This window comes from Callorhinchus milii, unplaced genomic scaffold (genome assembly GCF_018977255.1).
Source record: "Callorhinchus milii isolate IMCB2004 unplaced genomic scaffold, IMCB_Cmil_1.0 Scaffold14, whole genome shotgun sequence".
NCBI lineage: Eukaryota > Metazoa > Chordata > Chondrichthyes > Chimaeriformes > Callorhinchidae > Callorhinchus > Callorhinchus milii.
In genome coordinates this window covers 6,618,385-6,634,082 of record NW_024704755.1, presented here as the reverse complement: position 1 = coordinate 6,634,082, position 15,698 = coordinate 6,618,385, and the positions used below count along the sequence as shown (strand labels likewise).

General features: G+C 38.7%; 1 protein-coding gene across 2 annotated transcripts in view; it reads left to right on the top strand.

Moving 5' to 3' along the window:
- Positions 1–15,698, top strand: part of jph3b (junctophilin 3b) — a 37,484-nt gene that overhangs the window by 2,858 nt on the left and 18,928 nt on the right. For both annotated transcript variants that reach the window (XM_007889363.2, XM_007889362.2), the window contains one exon: positions 9,356–10,130. In XM_007889363.2, coding sequence (XP_007887554.2) covers positions 9,356–10,130 — 775 coding nt within the window. The remainder of the gene's footprint in view (positions 1–9,355; positions 10,131–15,698) is intronic.

Below are 15,698 nucleotides of genomic sequence, written 5' to 3'. Positions count from 1 at the left end.
AGGAGGGAGATGTTTTACAGAGAAGCTATTGCCTCTGCGTATTAATCAGTAAAATTTTGGTTGGCTTAAGAGCTTTATTTCCTGACACCTTTGTGAAACACCCAAATTACTAGGCCGCAAAGGTACAAAGAGGATTTGTAAAAAAAACCAATGAATGCCGGAATAAAATGTATTAATATTTTACAGGTTTAGAGAGAATGTGGGCACAAACTGACTACTTGGTTGTTTTACTTTAATGGAGACCAGCTAGATGGCTGAGGCATTTTGAAACATTTGTGCAAAGGGAAGCATATGGATCCCAGAATTAGCAGCATGCGGAGACATCCAGCACTGTACTAACATAATCCCACAGATTATTGCGGGGGAGGGTTACGTTAAAGGATATTTAACAATTGTTGATAAATTTAGCCCCCAAAACGGTGTACTCTATTCAATTTACAAATATATATATATATATATTTTAAACCGTGGCATTCTCCTGCAAAGGAAATAACATTCAAGAGAGAGGCATGTTGTTGTTTTTTTAAAAAAGACGAACTCTAAATCAGCAAAAATAAACCAGGTCAGATTCACTCTGCCACTTGAGAGCTTTGAATTCTCACAAATAAGGTGGATGTTATTCTCTTTGCAAATCAAATTCAGTGTAGCCAGTTGGATCTGACAGAATATGCCACAGATTATCTATACACTGCAGCACACGTTTGCACACTGGCACTGGCACTTCAGTATTCAATCTACCATGGCACTGAATTGTGCAAAATCAGCATTTACATTACAACCACCATGATGTGTGTGGAACCAGGCAAAGGATCTTGGTAATTGCAGTCCTTCTTGTTGATCTCACCATGTCTGCAGTAAAATCCCATGGTTCTGCTTTCCTTTCAGCACTCTCTCGCTGGAGTACTTCCCCAGCAGTAATCATTAGCTGCAGACTGACAGAAAACAACTAGCCCTCAGATTTTTACAATGCCTTCACTCCTTTTTTTTTAAGAGGAAAAGAGGAAGAGGCAATCATCATAAATTATGTCGATAGAGGAAATTAATCATATTTGCATACAATGCATTGACACCATTTGTCTGTAGCTAGTGATTTTGCCCCCCCCCCCAAACACACGTATTTATATATATATGTATATATATAAAAAAAACATAGATTCAAATTTCCCAGAAAGAGTTTCTGTTTCAATAATATGCTGCAGCCCTTGTTAATCACTATGGCAAACATGAGACTGAAAATGTATTGCAAATAGTTGAATAATTCTAAATTGTCTTGCATTTATCTTGCCTTGACATTCATGGAAACCCGCTATTTTATGGTGGTTAAGCATGAAGTTTTAAAGCCGTTTATATACCCAATAAACAAGTAGCAAGTAGCCCAAGACAATGGGTAATATGTAATTTCATATTGCACTGTAATGAGAATCTTTATTGGTTAATGTTTAACACAACAAAATAATAATTTATCATTGGGAATGTCTCTCCTTGCCAAGCTTTCTTTTACAATTTTCTCCCTCCTCCAAAGCTGCTGTTTCTTCTTTCTGCTAGGATATGGTTCCATGGGTTTCCAGGATTCATGCATGTGGTTTGAGAGTGTGTGTTGGCAGGCTTTACAACATGCAGGGAGAGTAGCTGGGGGAGGGGTGGGGGGGGGGGGGGGGGGGGGAGAATCCACAGCACACCACCAAGCGTGATCCTGAAACCAGCTAATTGAGATTAGACCACATAACCTTCCGGACTGTATGACCTCGTACTTCATTGATGAATGCTTTTACTACAGGACTAATGGAGGAGCTCATCACTGTATTTCCAATCAAACTATTTGGAATGTTAACAAACAGAATTGACTCTAAAGGAAGCCTATGACGGACAGGATCACTGATTTGAAGAAATGACTTCTTTTTGTTTCAGACCAGTTTGGGTTTGCTATGAAATCAATGCTGCCGTTTATAACATTCAGATTTTGCTATATAGGCCCAACCAAACCAGTATATCCTGATAGCAGTACCCTGCTAGCCCTGGTATCATCCTCGTAAAGCTACGCTGTAACCTTCCCATAGTGTGTAGGCCAGAAATAGACACAATACTCCAAGTATGTTCTAAGCGAGATTTTGTGTAAATTCCGCATCACCTCCTCACTTTTATATTCTATCCCTCTAGCTATGCAGCCAAGGCCCCATTGGCCTTTTAATAGCCTTATATGTAGGTGTAACTTATTATTTCAGGAACATTTTATACACATTAGTGTTGGATTATACAGTATTCACAGTTCGAGGTTGCTCACCATAACTTCACTTGTTTTTTTAATGTACTTTTTTAATAAACGCTCCCCCTATTAATTTCTCGGCGAAGCCTGTTTGGAGCAGTGTATGCTGACGTGCTTCTCACTCTCCCGGCCGATGTGCTTTCCACTCTCCCCAGCTTCTGCTTACACACATGCCCCTGTTCATTCTATGGTCTACATCAATGACTTTCTGCAGCTATGCAGTGCACACACTTCAAAAAAGCTGCACTTGCACTTATCCCAGCATGTACTCATGCGTTATTTCTGAACATGAAGATGCCATCACAAAACAAAACAAATAATTATTCTTCCCTTGAACTATTTTAGCACTTATGTGATGTAAAGATTAACAAAGAAGGTACAAAAATGACTCAGTAGTTTACTAAAACAAAATTAGTGACTGAACCCACATAAAAATCACTTGCCTAACATTCCTGACCTCTCCCACTGATTCATTTTCAATAACCCACTGAGTGCCATTGTGTACACACACAATGCATGTTTAGTCAGCAGATTAATGGCTCACCTTTACAGATGGCAAGCTGCTAGCAGTTTATTTGAAGCGAATAATTTTCAACCTCCTTACTCACTATTTAAATCTCTCACCAATGCAAATCCACTGCTCTAAAAACTAACTAGTTCAAATAACAAGCTGAACGTTCTAAACATTATTTTCATCCTGGTTTACACTACATGGAGTAGAAAAAGTAGTATCCTTTCAATAAGTGCTTAGAAAGTATGTATGGAAAATGATTTTTTCATAGGGATTCTCTGTTATGTATGAAACAATAATTAAAAGCTTTCTATAGTGAGTCAAGAGTAAAATACTTTTTTGATCAGTATGAAATAAAGCCATGCCTTGTCAACAAATGTCGGTGATGTTTCTTGCAGGATCATGATCCTCATAAAAAATTGGGTAATTTCCCTTCATGTGTTTTTAAACATCCAAAACAATTATGTAAATTTCATTAAAACTCATCAGTGAGGCACAAGTGTGATACTGTTGTGACAAATATTGTATGACACATGGCTGGTTTGGTGTTTCACCCTTTAATGGAGACACTACCCCTTTAAGCTAATACTGTACTGTGGTTCCGGATACATGTGCGCGTTAAGTAATCTTGCTTGCCAGGGTTGACTTTCTAGATGTTCTGGATTCAACAACAACAACAACAACTTGGATTTATATCGCGCCCTCCATGCCGGACGGCGTCTCAGAGCGCTTTACAGTAATGGATCCCGGGATTGAGCCAGGGGGAGGGGAGGGGAAGGATTCCTCTAAAAATTAGAGCATGTACAAGATATATGTTGCATCATGTGTTGCATACATGTGTGTGTTGTGGGGTTTAAAGGACAGTTGAGGATCGAACATGACACTAAGTTTCCGTACTGGCTCTGTGAGGTGGAGAGTGCATCCATGAATTGTGATGGTTTTGGTGCCTGAGGTGTGGAGGTGCTGATAGGAGCCAAGCAGGTGGGCCTTGGTCTTGTCGACATTCAAGTGGAGAAACCTGGCTCTCTTCCAGGACTGGATGGCTGACAGGCAATCCGTCAGGACAACAGTGGTCCTGAAGTAGAGGATGCAGGCAGAGAGATAGAGTTCAAGATCATTACTTTCACTCATAAATCCCTTCATCCTCTGGAACATCCCTATTGCTGTGATCTTCTTCTACCTCATTCTTCTGCTCACTCAATCTGTTCAACAAACTAGGACCTGCTGCACATCACTTGCAAAGTGGCCAAACCTTCAGCAACTATGCCTCCAACTTCCGGAATTCCCTCTGTCTCACCCTCCATCTGTCTTTAAATCCTGTCTGGAAACTTACCTTTTCAACTACGCCTACTGTCACCTTCACCCCTTCTCCCTTGCTTGGCATCCAACACCGTCCCTGTGAAGTGCTCTGAGACATTAGACTGTGTGAAAAGCGCTAAATAAATGCAAGTTGTTGTTAAAACAGAATGAGATTCAGTGTGGTTCTGTATTAAAATGCTACATCTGGCAGGAAAAAAATAAAATGAGGCCCTTAGAATAATTCCTGATGCTAAACATTTGCTTAGGTCTTCCGACAGAAGGCACTGGATACTGTTCAGAACCATGGCAAGCTCCCTTTCAGCAAAATACTAATTTGAACTTTCCTTCAGGGTTGGAACTGTTAGCGTATTTCTGCTGACTGTTTGGTTCTGTAAACTTAATCTAAGTGGTGTGATATCACTGGGTGATTAATCTGTCAGCGTTCTTAGGCAGCCCGTTTGTCATACAAGTGTAGCAGCAAGAACACATCAAAAAAAACTTACATAGATCTGTAGTTTAATGGTAATAATGTTGGTTTCTCAAACCAGATACTTAGGGGGCTGAATCCTAGAAGTGCCCGTCACAGCTCTTTTGAGTTTTTCAGTTCTTGTCCTGGCAAATTGGCTCAGCAACTCAGAACAGTGGAGAAGAACTGTCATTGCCCATCTCAATGTGCTACAAGCACATTTCTGTCAAGCCAGTCATGTGGTGATGAATAAGTCTTAAGCTGCACTGCTCTGCTTTTCCAGCTGGAGGAGGTGGTTTGAAGACAAAGCCCTCATGGGAGAAGTGGGGGTGGGAGAGGTGGGGTAACTGATAGATTAAAAAAAATGAACTGACAGAAGCCCAACAAGACAAATTTTTAATCAAAAATTGAGAGCGAGCCCGGAGCACTTGGAAGCATCCTTTGACCATCACTTTGTTGACAGAACCAAAGCCATTAAATATGCTGGGTTTTAATGCTGCCATTGGTCTGAGAGAGTTCGGTATACTCTTATATCATGTACAACAACAACTTGCATTTATATAGTGCCCTTCACGCGGGGTAAGGATTGAGTGCTTAATTTTAATGTCCTTTGTTTTTAGAAAGGAAGGAAGATCACTGACCTTGTTTCAAACAGACGAGTATAAAGAAATTGTGCTTGAGATCAATTTTTCTCTCCCTGCCAATTTCTTCCCGTCTTTACTGAGGGCCTTTGAACCCCTTTTTTTCCCTTCTATTTGTTCTAAGTGTAAGATTTCACGGATGCTGGTTACCCTCTGATATTCTTTCTAAGTGACTATTCTTCAAGTATGAACCTTCGGGTTTTGCAAACTATTCTATTCGACTGCAGCTTCACAACCCAGCTCGTTCACCTGAGCTGGGCATCCACATAGACACGCAGCTCCAACAGGGGTCACTGGGTAGCAGTCAAGAAAGCTCATTCTGGCTCATTCATCCTCTTTGCTTATCGGGCCACTGAGGCCAATTGCAGTGCTCTACTGCTGCCCTAGCTCTCATTTATTAAATATATGTCTACTGCAAATATTCCAAAGTGAGAGAAATATCTTCGCAGCAAAATCCATTTATCTTTTACCAATTTCCATCGCTCCGAGATATTTGTAATTTAGTTAGGAACTACTTTGATGGTCCTTGGAATTCAGTTTTGATGATGGCTTATAGGAGCATAGTTTTCTGAAATGGACCTCATTGCTTTCAGCAAATATTTCATTAGTTTAGTAGGAGTGATAGTAGTGAGCTCATGTTGGGGATATATTGTGAAGTGAATTGACTGTATATTATGTGGGCGAAACAAAATACACGGTCAATTCACTCTACGATATATTCTGTGAAACGTTTTGAGATGTCTTTGAGATGTGATAAGGCGCTATATCAAATGCAAGGATTATTATTATGATTAAAGCATGACCTTCAAGCATTTCTTTATCAACATTTTTGCTTTTGCTATTTTATGGGGCATCAATAAATGATTTATTTTCATGGTATCTACAGATCTGTGAAGCCGACTATTTTGTACTATTAACACTTGCGCTTAACATAATGCCTTATTGCATCAAAACATGTCAAAGCATTTCATATGTTGAATTGCTTTGAAGTGTCGTGACTGTTGCCAGGTAGCCAGCTAATCTGTTCAAGCGACATCCCACATACAGCAAAGACCAATTAATTTATTTTGTGGTGAATTTGGTTGAAGCAGGAATATTGGCCACAACACCAAGAGAAACTCCTGCTCTTCTTTGAAATAGTGTCATGGAACCTTTACCACTGAAATATGAAGAAATATTTCTGTTAATGAAAGTGAATTGAGGGGAGTACTTCCTAAAGGTAGAACAGTCATCACATTTCAAATTGCCTCCCATTCCTATTTACTGAAAATTAAATACTTTGCTTAGATTTGAGGTGGTAAAGTAATTTTTATCAAAGTTTTCAACTATAGTATTTAGAGCTGGATTATTTGTACAAATATTAAAAGCGTCAAAAAGCAAAATTGACAGTATTCTTTCAGTGAGTAGTGCCATAGATCAGGAAACTGAGGTTCATAACCCAAGCTTGACTACAAACAATGAACTGCTGAAAACGGCGAGGTCATTAGACGTGACATTGGATTAAGCCAAAGTACGCAGCAAATAGCAAAGATAGAAATTGAGCAACAATACTACCTGGATACCGATTGATATTGGCAAAGGCTTTTAGAGAGGCCCTTTAACACCACCATTTCTGCATCTCAGGAGTTGAGATGCAGAAAGTTTGTTATTTTACCCGGATAATGACACCTGTTCAAATTGTGTTTTGTGGAATGTATTGGTCTTATCTGGATTGTTCTGAAAAATGCTAATTTCTTCAACATTGCTTTGAACGCTTAAAATCTAACTGCATGAAGTCAAGCAAAAGCAGAAATATATGCATTCAACTTCATGCAGGGTAATATTAGGTAAGGTTAATTAATGTACAGTCAGTGAAATATTAGCAGTGTTAATATTTCGACTGGTGTCAGACAGTTACCTTCCAGCACTTGGTGCAAAGGACCATTCCTCGTGTGTGAGCAGAGTCAGTGAGTCTTCAGTATGACCAAATGAGCTCAAATAGGTCAGACTTTGCGGTGAAATTTAATATCCTTTATAAGCGAAAGGACTGAATATTGAGACCTATAAAAAACAGCCGTAGCTAACAGTGGAGTGTTATGGCATTTTTATAAATTGCATTGCAAACCTGGCCTGTAATTCAGAAGAACCTATATTCTTTACACTGTGTGCAATGGCTTTCTCAGTACAGCAAAAGAACACTACTTTCAATCAAACAAGATTTATTCTCCTCGGATCCTTTTCCAAGGATGTGCTTGAGAAGCAATATATTGGTGAAAAAAACAACAAACAAGCTTATCTTGTTATTACTTCAATGAAAAATGTCAAAAATTAATTTTAAATACAGCACAGTACAAAATGAGCACCCAGTTCTCATCATAGGAAGCACGGTCTTCTCAAAGAACAAGATACAATTCTTCCAATCAACTAAAATTCTCCTTTCCCCAAACAATGTTAAACACTGACTTCTAAAAATTAAGAGGTGATGGGTATAATATCATCCTATTTATGCAGAAGTTTGATTTTAAAGAGCTGGGGAAGTAACTTTTTCTTGTCATGTGCAGGTCACACAAACACTTTGATAATATTTTGCAATCTTATTTTGCAATACTCAGGTCAGAAAATAGACTCTGCACCAACTTTATTTCCATTATTTTTGCAAAATTCCAATGATATTTCTTCGGCATGGTTTTCTTCGGCAAATAATTGATCTAAATACTGTATATATTTAATGTTCATCTTACAAATAGCAGAGTGCAACCAATTGACCTATATTCATTCAAGATCCAACACTGCTATCACAGATAAATTCCAGTATAATACGAACCATTAAGGTAATACCTTTCCTTGAATAACAGAGACTAGGAATTATTATCAACGACGAGAGATTGGAAAGAAATTTTGATTCCTTCCCCTACAGTGTAGTGGATATGTGGGACACACTCCCAGGAAACTAATAACAGCGAAGTTGGTTAACTTCTTCAAAATGGAAATGGATCAATATGTGGATATCGAACTAGTAGTTATTTTGAGAGTTACAGAACAAGATGTTCAAATACTCTAGGTAAGACAATGTTCCTTTGCTGATGGAGTAGGATAAACAACAGGGCAAAGTTCAATTGTGGAGTTGTGACGATGGATAAAATTGTAGTCTTGGGAATTGCTGTGTACTTACGTGGTAGTTAGTCCATCTGGGTGCAATGCAAGCATGGCAATGAGTCAATGGTGGACTGCGTTAAACACGTCGCTGCTAAATAACGTACACTGAATTCTTTCCTCAGAACCAACCATCGGAAATGATTGTACAAAATCATTCCCAACAAGTTAATGATGCAGTCTTGCATTTGTGGAAATTATTACGTGTCCATAAAATCTAATTGGAAGTAATTTCCAGAGAGGCTTCAGAGTACAGTGTCTCCCACTTCTTCTAATTGATCACTCAGCCTTGCACAGTTTTGCTACAGAATATAATTTTACCAGCCTGCGCAGTATTTAATATCTGACATGCATCAAAAGGATAATGCAGAAGACTACGTTTGTCTGTTATTATTTTGACTTTGAGCAAATGGGAAGAGTGGATGTTGTTATTCATGTCACAATTTTTTTACAAATCTTGAAATCCACGTGATATAGGTCACACTCTTTCTCTAACTGTGATCTGTTTAGTACTTGGCCTCAGACCTCGAGAGATCACAATGGAGGCTTGATCTGCAATGAATTTGCATGTATAGTACTGCAACTAGTTTGTCAAAATTCTCAGCTACCTCCTTTACTGTGAACTGTCCACAATCACACCCATTATTCCTCGGTTTAAAATAAACATTCTTTCTCATCTCTCACACATGTTCTACCTATTAGAATAATAAGATTAAATTAGACAAAGAGCCCTCTTCACCCATACCTCTCCAGTGTTCTTGTGATATAAACTATTTCAATCATAATAATCGTGATATTTGTTGCAAACCATGAGTATGTAGATACTAATGGTTGGCCTGTTATTCAATAATGAATGTACTGTTTTGAAGGGGAAGAAGTCAACAAACGATTTGTGGTGAGATGTTACCATCGGTTTTAGATGACAAGAATGAATTTGTAGGTGTCTTGTCAAGCAGAACCTGACAGTGAATATATTTGGCTGCAAGTTCATTGATTACTATGAATGCAATAAATATTTAAAAGTGATCTGTTTTCGGTTACAGGTACCTACCTGGGACAGTGGGTTGGAGGAATGCGCCATGGATACGGTATCCGGCAGAGTGTCCCTTATGGAATTGCTGCTGTTATCAGGTCCCCACTTAGGACTTCTATTAACTCTCTAAGAAGTGAGCACAGTAACGGCACAGCTATTCATCCAGACACTCCAGCTGGAAGCCCTGCAGGATCAAGAGGGGGCTTTGTCCTCACTATGCATAGTGACACTGATCTTGCTGCAGGTAAAAACAAGAAGAAAGGGATTTTTCGCCGGTCTCTTCTGAGTGGGCTGAAACTCCGCAAGTCTGAGTCAAAAAATTCCTTGGCCAGCCAAAGAAGCAAACAGAGCTCATTCCGAAGTGAAGCTGGGATGAGTACAGTCAGTTCTACTGCTAGTGACATCAACTCAACCATGAGCTTGGGTGAGGGTGAGACAGATTTGTCGGTCATCGAAGATGACATAGACGCAACAACAACAGAGACCTACATAGGAGAATGGAAGCATGACAAGCGTTCTGGTTTTGGGGCAAGTCAACGATCAGATGGCCTGAAATACGAAGGGGAGTGGTTGAGCAACAAGAGGCATGGTTATGGATGTACAACATTTCCAGATGGTACAAAAGAGGAAGGCAAATATAAACAGAATGTGTTAGTGAGTGGGAAGAGGAAGAACCTGATTCCTTTACGGACGAGTAAGATCCGTGACAAGGTGGACAGATCAATGGAAACAGCGGAGCGATCTGTAGCTGTCGCCAAACAGAAAGCTGAGATCGCTGCATCCAGGTAAGAACCACTAAGTGTACCTGGTAACTCCTATCAAATTAATGGTTTACAGAAACCCATAGAAGAATTGACTTTGGATAAGCCAATAACCAAATCAAGAGATCGTATGGGCGGCTTAAACTTGTGGAAATATGAACACAATAGAAGGTGTCAGCAGCGGAAGCGATAGCCTATAAGCAGTCAACTGGAAGTAAATGTGTCTACTGGGTTCTGGAACCATTAGAACAGATTCCATACTAAACTGAAATTAGTAGCATTACTTCCACGACATTGGTTTGTAACATACAGCTGGCACTTTCCTACTGATTTATGCATAGCCTACATAGTTGGTTACAATTCTTTTAAGGCTTTCATCAACATACCCCTCTATTTATAGAGACACAGGCAGTGTAGTAGTGAAGATGCTTACTCGTGATTTACTCACAGTTCAAGTTGAAACATTATTTAGGATGTTCAACTGGAACCATTCTAAGATAGGATCAGTTGTCAAATTAACATGCAGACTAAGTTTCTCCAATAATTTTTTTTTTTGGTCAGCCACCTCCTTTACCGTGAACTGCTCAATCACCGTTTTTTTGGTCTGACACATGTGGAAACCCATCACCATGCTTAAGAGTATCCAAACCAAGCTGATATTTCCATGCATCCCACCTACACATGAAAACCCGGAGATAGGTTGTTGAAATGGAATCTGCACTCAAATTTTCTAATAAGGGAAATTTTCCATTTCCAAATGGAAATTTGTTTTTAAAAGCGGGGACTAACGAGGTGGGGAAGGAGGGGAAGGGGAGTGGGGAGAGAAAAGGACAGAAGTGGACTATTCATCCACCTCCTTGGCAGAGGGAACATGGTGAAAGAATAAAAATGATACAAGTTGAATTAATTAATCCCACATTAAGGAACAGTGGTACTTTGATTCACATGGTGCTGTTGCAATGATAATAGATCCTATCGTGTCTGATTTTTGGGGCAAAGTCTATTTTATGACTGTTCTAATAAATATATATATATGCGGCCCAATTTACATATTTACCAAGTTTCTTTAGACTTGGAGCCACAGTCTTTTATGCTGACAAAACAATCTTTCTGTCCCCTGCTGTTGCACAGGGAGAACAACAACTGATGGTCATCTAATGGATACTACTAAAAATAGGTACTTTTACCTCTGTGTTCTGTGCAGAAATTTTTACAGAAATTTACTTAAGATCTTCTGAGGGATGAATTCCTAAAAATAAGTTTTACTCTTTTTAGTTCATATCAAAAAAAGAATAGTGTGTTTTGTTCTTGGATGCTTTTTTGTTCAATCCATCAATATTTGAGAAAGCCTGCAGTTTGAGAGTGATTGCAGGATAACACATGGTTAAAACTAAAAGTCCTGTGGAGTATTGCCTTGCAAACAAGAGGACCTGGGTTCGATTCCCGGGCAAGCCGAGACAAGTTTCCTTACTCCACAAGCCTGTTTACCTAGCAGTAAGTAGGAACCCGGCTGTTAGTAGATTGACGGATCGCTTTTCCCTTTGAAAAAAACAATAATTTGGTAATTCAATCCACGACTGTTTGTGGGGCAGCGCTATGCGCAATTGACTGCGCATAAAATATTTGGTGAATTCACTTTAGTGTGAAGCACTTTGAGAAGTCTCGAAGATGTCATAAGGCGCTATATCAAAATACAAGGATTATTATTATTGTTAAAATTAGTAATAATGTGCCACTGCACTGATATAACAGTCTAAAATGAAGTTTTCTGTTCAGTGTACAACAGTATTCTCAATATTAGTAGAATTGCTTCTGCTTGCAGCTGTCTAATGTGGGTGTGCATCTGTTGATGAGCTGAAGCGGTTCATGTTTCCAGCGTGTTAATTCATGCATTTATTTTCAAAAGCGACTGAGATCCTGGCAGTTTCTGCTATGGTCTTGCATCTCGTGGGATTTTAGATTGAGACTGCCATAATACCCTAAGCATCTGTCAGAAGAAATAGATCTCAATTGTTTTCAATCTGAAGAAAAAAAATTGTCACCCGGGGTGAAGAATCCCATTTTCAGGAGGAATAACAAAATGTTGTGGATTCCATCAGATTGATGTACTCAGTGTACGTAGAATTTTACAACTTATAAGAAGAATTCCACCCATAGTAATGCTCTTAAAATTATGCCTTTTACATAAACACTGACCAGTGCAAATAACTTCTTCCCTTTATTTTGTCAAAACTTCTCATAATTTCAAACACTTCTATCAGGTTTCCTCTCAACTTTCTCTGTTCCAGTGAAAACATTGCCTTTTGTAAGTAATACTGCCAACCTGCCCATGCCTTTCATAATGATAGGCACACAGGTTTGATTTTAATTCTAGTTCAAAGCATTTTGATTTATGAGTAAGATCACAGTGAAGTGAAGCCCAAATCGCAACAGATAACTTGTCAGAATCTGAAATTTTAACTGACTTTCCGTTTATTATTTTCTTTGAGGCAAAAAAATCCTACAATGGCAAATGAGAAGATATATAATTCTCTTCCAAGAGATAAAACTAATTAAGTGAAGCAGAGGCATTAGCCAATAACTGTTACTTGTCACTGGAACTTGCTGACCTGAGGAGAGAAGCTTATTAGGGCGATAGACAATAAGGGGTTGCAGGAAGAACTTGACAGCTGAAGGTCTGAATGCAGAATCAGTGATATATTCCAATTAGCCACCGACTTTGCAATATGAATTAGTATTATCATCAACAACAAAAATTAAAAACCCATTAAAAATAATATATGCCGTCTTGCCCTGCTGAAGCCAGCAGATTCTGTAACAAGAGTTTTGATTTGTGGTAGGAGGTACACAGTTCAGTTAGTATTCAAACTCTAATAAGCATAGATACTACATCCTGATTGTGTAATTTACAAAATAATGGATGTATAGGAGGGAAATTGAAAGAAGGTGATATAATACAGCAAATTGCAGTGCTAAAGGTTTGTTCAAACCTTTGTTATATATGTGCCTTTCTGTTGCTGCCTCTGTTTCTCTTCTACAATAGGATCTAATGGAACATCACCCTTAACTCTAGGTCTGACAATTATGGGCTTGAGCTCTACATTCGGACTTCAGCTCATGATATCATTGGAAACTTCGATGCAAAATTAAGAAAGTATGGCATTATTAGAGATGCCATTTCTCCGAAGATGGAATTAGACAGCCTGGTGGAGATAAGGGTGCAATAAATGGGATCACCTGTACCTTACTAGAAAAACAATTATTGCAAGTATAGTATTTGCTAATGTCCCTGAGAGCCATAATGTGATTATCATGCAGTTATATCCATATATTTATATAATATATAGATAAGTGCTCCAGGACGCTCCCCTGCGTGAAGGGCGCTATATAAATGCAAGTTGTTGTTGTCACTAAGGGTTATGATTATGATTTTGTGATGTTCCGAGTTAATATCTCATTTTTGCTGCCACATGAAGCAAGTAGGATATTATGAAGACTTTGTTTTGATTTGAGGTCAGCCGCTGGGGGGGAGTGTTCAGTGATGTGCAGTTTGATATTTTACCTCAGGTTGACAAATGCTCATTCGTTCACTGATTGCATATATTTTACTTAAGCAGAGAACCTGTTGTACAATTAATGGAAAAAAAGTGTTAAAGTATATTAAATGTATGAATACATGTTAAGTACAGGGCTGTTGTGTTATCTTGAATCACCAGCATTCGGATGAATGCTATCTCTTTCAAGCAATCATATAAAATTGACACCTGGCTTTGAGGTGAGGTAACATGTGTAGGGAGAATTATAGCATTTCAAGGGTTCTGGATCAATTAGTTAATGGAATAAGAAAAACAAATAGATTTTAATGTTACCACATGTAGGAACAGAAAGCTAAAGAATGACAGTTTATTATACTGCTTCTAGTATTAGCTTACAAACTCAGAAGTTTTCACACGTGAGTAAAAGATTTTGATTCAATGAGATTCAATGGATTTTGGTGATGTTTTTTGTGATCCAAGTTGAAATGTGTTTTTTTTCTCACTAATTTAGTGGAACAGTAAAACCATGGTAGCTTCACCAAAATCACCAAGCATATTAACCCAAATCTTTTGTATTCTGATCAGGATTTCTACATTATAGCTATGAACAAGTGGTATCCTTGAATATTGTCAGACCAGTGAGCATTTGCCTGTAATTCGTGGTTTCTGAAAGGCCAATTTATTTTCTTCTTCTTGAAGATTGACAATTGACCATTTGTAAAATAATAGCAGAAGATTGTAATTTTACAAATCACGGCTGGGAGAAGGGATTTTGAATGTAAAATAATGGAACCTCATCACCACAAACCACTTCAATTCAAATTCTTCATACCTCAGCTTTTCCCCACAGACCCACATCAGCAGCTCCAAACCAAGATCTTTATTAATTCTTCTATCTAGTGAGTAGGTATGGATCAATGCAATGTGTTGACTCAGCAGGTCCGCAAAAATTGGAACTGTCTCCCGCCTGCTGAACAGGTTGCACAAATGAATTCAATTTAAAACTGAATCATTTGATTCTTTTGGCTTGAGGCTGATATTTCAGAATGGTTAAATTAATCGAACTATTATACTTTGAGTTGCCAGTTATTTTGGGGAAAAAAGTTTAAAACATTGGAGCATCAGTAACTATGCAACAGTAAGGCCTTTAAATCAGGGAATGTTAGAAAGGTTTGTATGACTATTTCAGCACGTGGAATGGCTCTCATCTGAAATGCAACTGGATAAGATCTCCATGTAAGTTTAAGTTTGGAATGCATATCTCATGAATGAGCCGAACAGCCGAATTGAGCAACAATAATACATTCCTGCTGACCTGTCTGGCTCGCCTCCTCACAACCAATTGAACTTAGGAAGACTCAGGCATACTTGCTTCTCCTACCTCCAGTACCAAGAGGATTTATACTATTTTATAAACAGTAGGATTATTTTTCTTGATGTCAAAAAGGTGAAGGCAGAACCTTGTAGAATTCAACTGAATAATCTACCTGGGATCGCACCGATACTTGTGGCAGAGGTTACAATGGTACGGCATCCTTATTCCGCACGGGACTTTGTTTAAGCTGCATATCAACTGCTTTGGATAGTGCTTTCGGCATTCATTACTGATTCCCATTCTGCAGTGCTTTGCCTTGCTCAAGGCTCTGAGCTCAGGAAATCTGTGCTTAGGAAGATGATAATTCTGCAGATTCTGTTGGTGGTTTGTTTCATGCAAAAACTGTCGAGTGCATCATCTGCCTCTCTCTTATCTAATTTTGTAAGTTCTATTACTCTAACTTTATCAACTGAACCTATGAGCAATTATACATTCGTCATAACAAGCAAGTCAGAAATGCTTGAGGATGTGGATGAACCCTGGATGAGTTGGTGATCCCCAAGCCGCTGGTGCTCTGGGTTTCTTATAATCTCTTGGCATGGTTAGATGGGGCACTGGGTCAAACTGCTGTTGTTAATCACTGCCTTTTACTTGTGCAGACACAGTTTTAAATCTAGCCTGAAGAAGCGTGATAAAAGCCTTCTCTTGGTAACTGTTGTTAAATATATCACAAGTAAATTA